Source organism: Musa acuminata, chromosome BXJ3-4 (assembly GCF_036884655.1).
Source record: "Musa acuminata AAA Group cultivar baxijiao chromosome BXJ3-4, Cavendish_Baxijiao_AAA, whole genome shotgun sequence".
Lineage (NCBI taxonomy): Eukaryota > Viridiplantae > Streptophyta > Magnoliopsida > Zingiberales > Musaceae > Musa > Musa acuminata.
Genome location: NC_088352.1, coordinates 9,454,370 through 9,465,813, shown reverse-complemented (window position 1 = coordinate 9,465,813; position 11,444 = coordinate 9,454,370). Strand labels below are relative to the sequence as shown.

General features: G+C 36.5%; 1 protein-coding gene across 3 annotated transcripts; it reads right to left on the bottom strand.

Annotated features, from left to right (window-relative positions):
* Positions 1-68: 68 nt before the first annotated feature.
* Positions 69-10,401, bottom strand: LOC135637010 (YTH domain-containing protein ECT2-like). Of its 3 annotated transcripts, none has more exons than XM_065149333.1 (10): positions 10,149-10,401; positions 7,941-8,017; positions 7,690-7,864; positions 5,929-6,005; positions 5,771-5,846; positions 5,546-5,701; positions 5,308-5,438; positions 3,167-3,697; positions 2,811-3,023; positions 69-844 (listed from the first exon to the last, which is right to left on the bottom strand). In XM_065149333.1, exons 1-10 carry the CDS (start codon positions 10,180-10,182, stop codon positions 467-469), a joined length of 1,848 nt encoding a protein of 615 aa, XP_065005405.1. In that variant the 5' UTR covers positions 10,183-10,401; the 3' UTR covers positions 69-466. The 3 variants fall into 3 exon arrangements, 2 of the variants coding, with proteins under 2 accessions (XP_065005405.1, XP_065005404.1); XR_010496131.1 differs by adding an exon at positions 1,063-1,160 and having other exon boundaries at positions 705-844; positions 5,546-5,846; XM_065149332.1 differs by having other exon boundaries at positions 5,546-5,846.
* Positions 10,402-11,444: the final 1,043 nt, after the last annotated feature.

Sequence of the window (11,444 nt, the reverse complement as noted above, 5' to 3'; positions counted from 1 at the left end):
CACATCATAAAAGTTTTTGTTGTTCATAATTTAACCATCTGGTGTAAATAGAGCTACTAAAGCAAATATTAACAAGCAGCAAGTAGGGCTTCTTAAACATATCATTGTTACTACCAAGTATTTGCTTAAACATTTCAGCTTCTTCAGCATCACGAAAAGAAAACAAAGATCGTAGGAGCGTGGAAGCTAAATTATTCATATGGCATTCCGATCGCACTTTACAAAAGCTGGTAAGAAGGACCAGATCTGCTTAAAGATTGCCGATCAGAAGGAAAACAAAATGACGAGGAAAAAAATACAGAATAGAGAGGTACCTTCTATTTCCTTTTCTCCTTTCAAATGGCAAACAAACTATACAACTGCTTCAGCAATTCAAGAGCTAATACTACTAAGCAGTCTTCCAATGTCCAATTCACCATACTATGAAGTGGTCTGGCACAGGAGAGGGTTATAGTTGTTGATCTTGCTAGCTGCTTGTTGTCGCAGGAGTAGTCTCTGATTTCTGCAGCTCGTCAGGTTTAGGAGCAACACTAACACTCAAGGAACTATTTTTATCTGTTGCTGGGTCAGCATTGTTTCTTTCTTCCAACCTGACAGCACTAATAAAGTTCTTAGATAGTCGGTTTATGAAGTCACCCGAGATGGCAGGAGGGTTCCTTTGCTCATTCCTAAAAGCAGCTCGAACAGGCCCTGCCGAGTTGTACATCTGGTGATGCTTGCGAGCCTTTCTCTCCTGCATGGCTTTCTCCCGCTCCTCATAAAACTCAAAGTCGTCAATGATTGATACTTCATATTCATGCTTCTTAAAAATTCCTAGCATCTCCAGACCCTTTTCCAATTTCACCTGCATGCATTGAAACAAAATACAAATTTAATAGACAAGGTAATTATGTGTGAATCAAATGCTAAAGAAACAACTTATGTAAAAAAACATAACCAACAAACGCAAGCCCTAGATAAAACAATGGAGTTTTGCTAAAACAAGAACCAATTTGTTAAACAGGATAATCCTTCACATAATGGTTTAGGTTAAGGAATAGTAGAAAGATTTAAGAGTGTTACATTCAAGCTCATACAAATCTCTTGATCAATATTTGAAAAAAGTCCAAGTATTTGACCCCAGAGTGATTTATTTCACCCCACTATCATCAGCATGTTTACTGCAAAAAAGAAACAAAACTATTAATATTTGATAATAAGTTTGCTTTGAAATAAGCAGATGCATCCCAATCCTTGTGGTATAGCATCCTATAACTCCATAAAAGGGTTCAACTCAAGGATTGTCGTTGAGATTCATATCTTGAGAGTCAAACATGATAAGCCATATGATAGCTCTCGGACGTCGCTAGCTCCATGCAGAGATGATTTGATCTAGCAGCACTACTTAGGAAAAGAACAAACATCTGATCAGAACCAAGAAACACAAACTAACACCGATCGTGTTAGCTCCAGACAGAGATGACTCTGGGTTAGCATCACTACCTAGGAAGAGGACCACAATTTGGTTAGATCCTTCCACAATGTTAAATTTAGAAGAATTCCAATGGTTAACCAATATCTGGGCATATAACTTTTTAGAAAATCGAGGAATGAGAGATGGGGATGTGGCAAGGAGATAAAGGGTCACTCCTGCAGCCTCTGTGAAAGCACAATGGAAACAATATTTTCGCTGGCTTCACATATTGAATATTCAGGATTTAATGGATTTTACACATATATTCCAAAGAAAGGCTGTATCATTGATTTCATATCTCATCAGATCCAGTATGACGCTTAAAAATGGGCACTTGTAGAAGTCTCTTTGAAGATATTTATTGAAGTAAATCACTAGAAACAATTAGAAGTTCAAGTCTTGCAGTTATAACATGATTCAATGTTACGGTTCAACAGATCATCAGTTATTTGACACCAGAAACTAAATTGGAGTGAGAAAACTTCTGCTTGAATCCAAATGAAACATTGATGTATAACCCGATTGGCTTCTGAATAAGAAACAAAAAAAACCCAGGAACCAAACAAGCTATGCACTCAAGAGTACAATCAGAATAGGTAGCAGAGCTTCTGTCAGCATGGTGTATTGGATATTTCTAGTTGGCTAAATCAGTCCAAGAAGCAACATAAGTTGGTGCACTTGAATGAAATAGAGATCCAAAGTATTTAGATAGAGTAGCCTAGCTCTACATGACATTATGAAAAAGCATTGGGAATTTGATATCCTAGAAAAGGATAGAACAATGACCATCAACAACAAGAATTTCTATTATCCCAACTATTTAGGTCAACCCCATGGATCTTTTTCTGTCAGCAAGTGTAGGGAAGTATCCGTGACTAAATTAAGAGTTACTAAGCCTCTTTTTATTGTTTAATTTCCTAAGTCTTCTCTACCTCTCCTCGCATCACTAGTTTTGATTGATTCAACTCATCTAACAATAGCATATATAGCTCTCCCTTGAATATGTTCATACCATTTCAAATATATTTTCCACATTTTATTATATTTGCTACAAAGGCATATCTCTCCATGATACTGTCACATGACTATTGATGCAACATCTTGCCTAGAGCTTAAGAAATCCATCACTCTCTCTCTCTCTCTCTCTCTCTCTCCATGTAGCAAGCATTCTCTAGTTACACTCTTAAGGGATAGTTGATATCCACAGTTAACTTGATTGCTGACTCCCTAAAATTATTATTTTAAATTTTAATCATGTTCAATAAATCGACTTTGTCAAACTAAACTAAATTTCAAAGCATTTTGTCAAAGATAAACAGCCTGTCATGTAGTTGATAAACCAAAAAGAAAAGCTTACTTCTTGGGTGTCTCTGCTGTTGGTGACAGGCTTATTTTCATTGTTTTCGAGTATTATATGTCGAAACAAATTGTTGGGTACATCTTTCACCATATGCCACTTGACAGGAAACTGACCACTCCACCTGTCTTGCTGCCAGTAATCCACACTCTTTTCAAAATCAACAGGTCCAATCATTTCAGATACCCCACAGAAATGTGCACTTGCATTTACCTGGTCATGGTTATTATTATTATTATTATTTTGCAAAGAACTAATATGATTATTCCAATTTACTAAAAAAGGGAGCTATTAAACACAGAAACATACAAATATAACCTATGAGATTAATTTGAAAGAGTAAAGTATGAAGTTACCGAGAAAAATAAGAAAACTGGGCAAGGATCTTCTTTTTGTTTCGCTTCATGGTATGCAGAATCCAACTTCCTATTACCACTGGAAGTACTAGCCCAAACACCATATTTAATGCTCTTGTGAACATTATCCTCACTGTAAGACTTAATTATGAAAAACATGGCATCCTTGTGCTCCGTAACAAAATCAGGACTATTATACAATTTATGATCGACCCCTGTGGTAGAACTATCTTTCTCAGTGTCAAGTGAAGAATTGCATTCAATCATCTGAATTTTTGACCTATTTGCTCGTGGTCCTCTGTTTTGCTCGTTTAGAAAATCAACAGTGCCATTGCAACTACACAATAAAGTACTTTCCTTTCCTCCCCTCCTATTTTTGTCCATAACAAATGAGCTCTGGTCTTTAATTCCCAAGCTGGGAATAGATGTCTCAAATGTGCTATTATGATACTGCCCACTGTGCGAGTAACCTCTATCGATAGAGCTGATAGATGATCCAAAGCCATACAAAGATCTCTGTTGCTGTGAACCCTGAAAATAGTTAGAAAATAAAGTGAACAAACAAAAACAAAAAGTACAAAATTGCAGTTTACAGTGCATAAATTCAGTCTTAAGACTAAAAGGTATCAGTGGTAACATAAGCACGCCTCTAATTGGAATTTTCTAGTAAACACCTGGGTGCATTGATTTCGGATGAATAGAAAATTGATGCCACTCATACCTAACACTAATATACAGATAAGCGAAAGCAACATTAATCCAAATTCCAAGACCCAAGAATTTTCAGAGGCTTGATCTCTGGTTTTTGCTATTAAAAAAGCTAGAACAACTACATCATACTATAGTTGTTTAAAATTTCCAATGCAAGCCTTTTCCTAGAATGGACCTTGACATAAAAAAAGAAGTTTCTCAATGAGAACATTCATGAAAGATTCCTACTTCACAAAAATCTAAATGAGTATTTTTTTATTGAAATTCTGGCAATTACTATGTATCGAACAGTAAACGGTATCGCGAAATGCCACAAGTATGCATAAAAGAATGAACCTGCACCATAAAAGCTATGTCCTTAGGGAGACTATTGGGACCATAATGTAAAATCTTTTAGGATATGTCAAGACTCAATTTGGTTCACAACAGTTCATCAAAAACCATCAGATTTTGGTATTGTTGCATCATATGCTACTTGGTGGTCGTATCATAATTAACTGAAAATATCAACAAATAGCACAAAATAGAATGATCACAGCTTAAATAACTTTTTAGGGTCAGATATTGGGATATTAGATTAATATTTTAAACTTACAGTAAGCTAAATGACTATCATTTACTTTTCATCTACTACATTAATAATAAAAAAGGCATCAAATCCAACTGACAAAAAGTACTGTTCCAACTACATAAAATAAGGAAACCACAACGGTAAAAAGAACAATTTTAGCATATTGAAATGATAAAATTGAAATTTATATCATGTTCAGTCAATGTTCTTGGAAAGTTGCAAAATGTAAAAGAAAAATCATGGATTAAAATACCGTTCAGACTAGCGGCAGACACATAACTAGGTCGCAGACCCAGTGTTCAGTACGATATGGACCATATCATCAGGTACACATAGCGAATCATGCATACCAGGAGGTAAATAGATCGGTATTGAGCAGTATCAAACGGTAAGCCTATCTCCTAGTTTGGGTTTTATAAATTCTCACGGCCATCTCTTTCTCTTTTTCTCTCTCTCTCTCTCTCTCTCTCTCTCTCTCTCTCTCTCTCCCCTCCCATGACTCCTCCCCACTGCATCGCTACTGCCTCCTACTCTGAGTGCTCTCTCCTCCCCGTCCTACCAATATGTTCCTTCCTCCTCTTCTTCCTGCTCTGCCTCCTCCTACTCCTACTCCTTCGCTTTCTCCTCCTCCTCTCTTTCTCTGGTTGAGCAGTACCAACTAGTATTGATTCTATTGAACCCTATCAAGTATAAGGACGTCTGATATTGTACCAGTCCAACCACCAACTAGTGTCGATATTGAACCAAGATTTAATATATGGAACACATACAACTGCATTTAAAAATTTGAAGGAACAAAAACAATATTTCATGTTATCCAAGATGCTAAAAGGCTATAATGTAGATAGGAAAACACTACCATTCCTGAAGTTATAGGCATGGCCCCTTGACCAAATGGCATTAGGCCACCAATTGGTTGAGGTGAAACTGAAACTGTTGGTAGTGATAATGGAGTCACAGACCCAGTGCCATCTGGGGCTCTCGTTAAATCTGACCAAAAATCACAAGAACAAAAGCCATAAATCATTGTTATGAGTCATGAAAACCATGACTGCCAGTTATACTACATCCGAAAGAGTCACAGGATAAATGATTACCTGGTCTTGGTCCAAACATCTGGGTGTTGAAGTTTGAAGTATCAGAAGTAAATACTCCTTGTTGATCAATTGGCACTGCCAAATCAACTCGTGGTATAGGAGTTGAAGAAGACAGATACGGCATGTTAGGAGGAGCTGACTGCTGGTAGTATGCACCTGGGAACTGGAACTGATGAGGCGAGTAAAGCTGGCCATCTCCACTAAGAGAAGTTAGAGGTGTCATACCCGGGGAATACGGTCCATAAGGACTGTAACCATATCCAGTGTGATATACAAGCGAAGGGTTCTCGTTGTAGACACCCTTCAATATCATAAAAACTTAAGGTTCAAAAGAAAAATAAAAGGTAAAGAAAGAGACATATGGATGTTTATAGTATACTTACAGCCAAGCCAAATTCCACTCCTTCAACATTTACATATCGAGATTGATCTTCCCAATCACCAATTAGATTCTCATATCCTGAAAAAATTGGAAATTACAATAATGTTCATGTCCAATTTCAGATTCTAATCAAACATATAAGTAATAAAAAAAAAGAATGATTCAGCTGAAAAAATTTGCAAGTGAACATAATTGGAAGATTCTGAACCAATTCTTGTGGAATTGCTTTAGGTTCAAAGTGAAAATAGATGCATAATAAATTTATGCAAATAATTGAACAAGAAATATAAGAGTACCAAGAACCTAATTTCAAATTGTAAATACTACTTAAGATGGAACTTAGTGCACAGTTCATAAGCCAATCCCCAGATGACTCAGATTCTTGGCCTGAAGTATAAGGGCATCTCATCCCAGAATTCTGTCCAGCATAAGGACCTATGTGTTCTCCAACAAACCTGCATGTGGGATGCATGGATAATGTTCCACTCTTCCTCCCGAGTACTCTCTCAACCTCTGTTACGAATACCTTCTTAATAGAGTTCTCGTTCTCTCACACAAACATGAATGTGAAGCCAATAGGTGAGATCCCAATGTTCCAGTCTGAAAACTCTTATCCTATATGCTCTCTCACAAACTTGAATGTGGTGCCTGTAGGCAGGTCATGAGAACCTAATCCATGACCATGATGGTCAAGTCTGTAACTTGTGAGTCATATAGGATGAGAAACTTCTAGGGAGGAATCTTCATATGAGAACTCTTAATATAATATAGAATGTAGACCTAATCTTATTTTTTCAAAAAAAACTTCAATGCCTAAGCCCCTAGATAGTGAATCATTATAGAAAATGTTGCCCTTTGTTACCTCCTTTACTAGATAAGGATGACCAGCTGATTCCACATAATAAGAGAGGCATGTAGGGAAGAGAGAGAGGATGCATCACATCTCCTACTCTACATCTTTCCTTGGCAACTTCTTGTATGTTATCTGTCCATCAAAATAAAAGGACACAAGGTTTGGCCTCCGCTACCCAGCGTCGCCAATCAGTACACCAAACAGCCAACCAACATCGTCACTAATGCTACCTGTAGGTGGTGAAGAGCCAATGGCCAACCTACAGAAAGGAGGTTGACATGACCTTTCCTTTGTCTGATCACCAACTTTCAAAGAAAAGAAAAAGATAGAAATATTAGTACTTGAGCTATGGTCTAACTTATCAGAAAGTTTCTCAACTTCATTGAAAGACTCCAAGGAATTTATCTTATGAGGGTTACTAGACAAGAGCCTATTGTCAACTAGAGGAATATGCATAACAGCTGTGCTATGTGGTACCCGGAGGCTCGTTGGATTAGATTAGATCGGGTGAAGATAGGATAACAGAAATACCTTTACCCAGTATTTTTTATTTTTTCAAATTACTTAACTTTGTGGCATAGATGAAAACTAAAAAGCACAAAAGAGCATTGCATTTTTTTCATAACAAGACTACAGGTTTTGTGCATACATGCACTCTCACAGAAGTTTCATTCTATTGATAAACTTCAGAAACCTTCTTAAGGATAAAATATGTGCATATCTCATACAAATGAACAAAAAAATATTAGGACATTTGCAATCAAGACTAGGAAGTAAGCTTTCAAATGTGACAAAAATTGTGAACATGCAAAATTGTCAATCTAGTAATGGAGTAGAGATGCTGTATATGAATCTGGCAGAAGAAAATGCTAACATGACAAGTGAATGAATATTTGGAGAAAAACTAACCACCATAGAAGAAGGAATGTGCATGAGGGGCAAAAATGTTGGATTGATAAACTGCATTATGATCAATAACTATATCAGAAGAAACCAAATGCCCATGTGCATCTCTTGAGGTATCCATGTCATTTAAATCATGTGAAGTGGTGGTGGTTGTCAGTTTCTCATCTTTAGCAGGTGGCTGACAGAAGATAAGACAATTATCATTAACAAGAAGTTCAATATAGGAAAAAGAAGTGCATTGAAGAAGAAATTACCTGTTCGTTCGGGCTTTCAACTTTGACAGGTTTCAGATCAGCATTTGTGGTTGATGATCCCAATGATTCTAATGAGTCTACCAAAAGAATTATCAAAAGAATTTGTTAATTCAACTAGATAACAATATGCAAGTAAAATACAAGTGCCTATACCTATCCTTATGTATGCATTCATATAAATATGTACCTATATAAAAGCTAATGTATAGGTAGACATATATGTCACATCCACATAACATATATACATACATATGGATATTTATGTGGATAACTGCATGCATACAAATATATAGTGGATATGTTGTGTATGCGTGTACATATAAAGCTTCAAATCCCAAGCTGCACCTAGAAACAGGAAACTAAAGGACAAAAACCAGAATATTAACATTAAAAAAAAGTCAACATAATATTTGAATACAATTGCTCATCCAAATATCAGTTGTTCAGGCAGTATGGAACAGTATTCTATAAGCAATAAGATGTTAAACTGCATCAGATAGAAGACCTCTGTTTAAAGCTCTAAATTACTGAAGTAAAAAGATCCTAGAAAAAACCTCCAGAACTGTAAGCCCTTTCCAAAAAACTATATCTATGAAGAATTAAGAACCTAAAAAATTATGAAATCAACACCCATAGTCACAGAATCTAACTTCAGAAAAATCTCAGTCAAATGCTAAAATGAGCTTAAGGGAATGCCAAAGGCTCAATCTGTTCTCACCCTTTTTTGGCATAAAGGTAATCTGATTAAATAATTACAATTCTGCTGGGCCAAATCCAACAATTGCTAAGCTTAATTCTCCGAGATTACTCTCTAGGGTAACCGTAGGTCATTTGATATAACTTGTTCAATTCATGGGCAGCGAAGCTCAATGATGGAAAGGATTTGTATAATCAACCTCAAATAATGGATAAAATGGCTTCACTGTTGTAACAAATCATATGAGTTGTTGAAGCATCTGAACTCGGTACTACAACTAACCGAAGATCTAAATTCAGATTATAAATCAATTTTAAATTCATAAGCATTTCTAGTTCTCACAATTGGTAAGGAGCAACAATAGCCTAATATATACGATACATGATCGTTATGGCACAAAAACTTGGCATTTACAAAGCACAACAAACATTTCCAACAAATTGTTTTCCAAAATTGCTTCGTTCCTCCCAACACAGAAAGATTCATATGGGTCTCTAGATAATATATTCTATGGCGAAAGCTGGAAAGTCTATGAAGATCCACCCAAGTTAAACTACAATTGTTCTATAATGCTGGTTAAAAATATCAGTAAGCCCTAGAATTAGCTGACTAAGTATTACAAATCTGTTTTCTAAATTTATAAGGTCTTATGGCATGGTGTTTTTCGTCTTTTATAAAAGCACTACAAACAGTGGCAGACGTATCAAATATAAAACCAACACTTCCGATATCACCGTAATTTTAAATCAGAATGCTCGTTACAAAAGTGACTACCATTAAGACCAACTAAAATCCCCCTCAATCATCATCACCTTGCGGTCCCTTCAAATAAACAAAAAAACAAAGATACTATGACTCACTCCAAACGGCTATGTAATTCCTGAGTAGTCGAAAGCATAAAAAAGATATCAGAATCCAAATCGGAAAACATCCTCTTTGCTACGTCAACTGCACTTGATCCGGATGAAGTGGGAGGCCACGGGACACCAGCTTTCTGGTGTCCAGCATCATAAATCCAGAGCAGTCCAAAATAATAGATGCAGAGAGCACAATCTTGAGAAGAAGAAATGCATATTCTCAATTTAGTAAAGAAACTTATAAACATGACATGTCATCAGCAAAATCTTACTACAGTCGTGGATCTACCCATGTTGAAGGTCAATGCAATCTCTTTCTATTTAATCTACTATAGAAGGCGAATATATCGAGCTTACATAAAGATTTAAAGGGAGATCTAAGAAAATTCCTCAAATGAAGCCTCCAGATCATCAACGCTTCTAGATTACACAATTCCTTAACCAGCACTGTCACACAAAGCAAAAAGAAACGGAAGAAACACAAGAAGATCACGTATTTATCGAGGTCCCAAGTCCGACACGACGCACAAACCAAAACGATCCAATCGAACCAAGCAAAGATCACATATTTCGGATTCAAACACGCAAAAGATGGAAACTTGACAAGAAAACATCACATCAAACCCATAAATCTGGTGAAAGAACCGGAGATACCGATACGACCCGGCGGCTGCTGCGTCGTCGCCATCTGCAGCCGAGATCTCGAGGTCCGACTTCTTCTAAAAGAAGGAAAAAGAGGACGAATCTAGGAACCCCCCTCGAGCTCCTCCTCGAGTCCCCTCCCTCGCGATCTCGTCGGTAGGAAGGCTGGGGTTTAAAGGAAAAGGGAGGGAGAGAGTGAGAGGGAGGCGTAGTCTTCGTTCCAAGATGCGACTTTGGATTGGGGAGACGAACAACAAAGCAGATGCGGCCTCATTAATTGCCGTCCTTTATAATAATCACAACGAAGACCAACAAGGAATATTAGAATATATATATATATATATATATATATATATATATATATATATATATATTCCTTCGAATGCAATGAATTTTATGATATTAATTAGCTTAGTCAATAATAACATGATCATAATGTTAATTTGAATATTATATATATTCCTTCGAATGTGATGAATTTGAAGATACTGCAAAGCTTAGTTAGTAACAACACGATCATCATATTAGATCTCATATTTCACTTCCTAACCTTTAGAAAAAGAAAACTCTTTTTGATATTAATATCCTCAGGTATAACTATTATTGTTATTACGAGAACATTAAAAGTTATTTTAAGTATTTTTATATTCTAGTAATTAGGATTAGCAATGAATCTCCTACGAATTAATGTAGGATATTTATTGAAATAATTGAATTATATATATATAAAGGCAGGGAGGGCTGTGGAGGCAAAAGGTGTGTGTTAGAGAGGGAGGTGTGTAGTGGAGCTTTTGGGGAAGAACCAATAACATAATGACTGAGATCTACTCATCTCAAACATGGTGGCTAATAGGAGGCTTGATGGGAGTTCTTGAGAGGGATGATGGACCCCAACACCAACAGAAGGGCAAAGAGGGATCCAAAAGATGGTGGGGGCCATTTTGGATATAGGTTGTGGTGGGACCCACTTGGAAAGGGCACAACAAAAAAAAGGGGGGCACCATGGGAAGGTGGTGGAGATTGAGTTGGTTCTATGTTGTGAGTGGGCCATGTGTGGCTCATCATTGTGGTCAAACTTTAATTGGAATCTACAAAGAGAAAAAAATAATAATAATATTTTGTTAATAAAAAAAAGAGTTAAAACAATAAGGACTGTCAAGTTGATGACTTGTGAATCTAATCAGATTGGATTTGAGACTAGTTGGGTTTATTAAGGTTAGAATAGTTTCACTCCATTAAGGTTAGGTTCTGTTGAGGTTTTGATCTCAAACACAACCATGTCCACAGGAGATCTTTTGATGTCACAAT

Excerpts from the sequence above, each read along its gene's own strand:
- LOC135637010 (XM_065149332.1), bottom strand. The coding sequence starts at position 10,182 with ATGGCGACGACGCAGCAGCCGCCGGGTCGTATCG. Across the intron at positions 8,018-10,148 it reads GCAGCCGCCGGGTCGTATCG|ACTCATTAGAATCATTGGGA; the intron begins GTATCTCCGGTT and ends TTCTTTTGGTAG. Across the intron at positions 6,006-7,689 it reads ACATTCCTTCTTCTATGGTG|GATATGAGAATCTAATTGGT; the intron begins GTTAGTTTTTCT and ends CAATTTTTTCAG.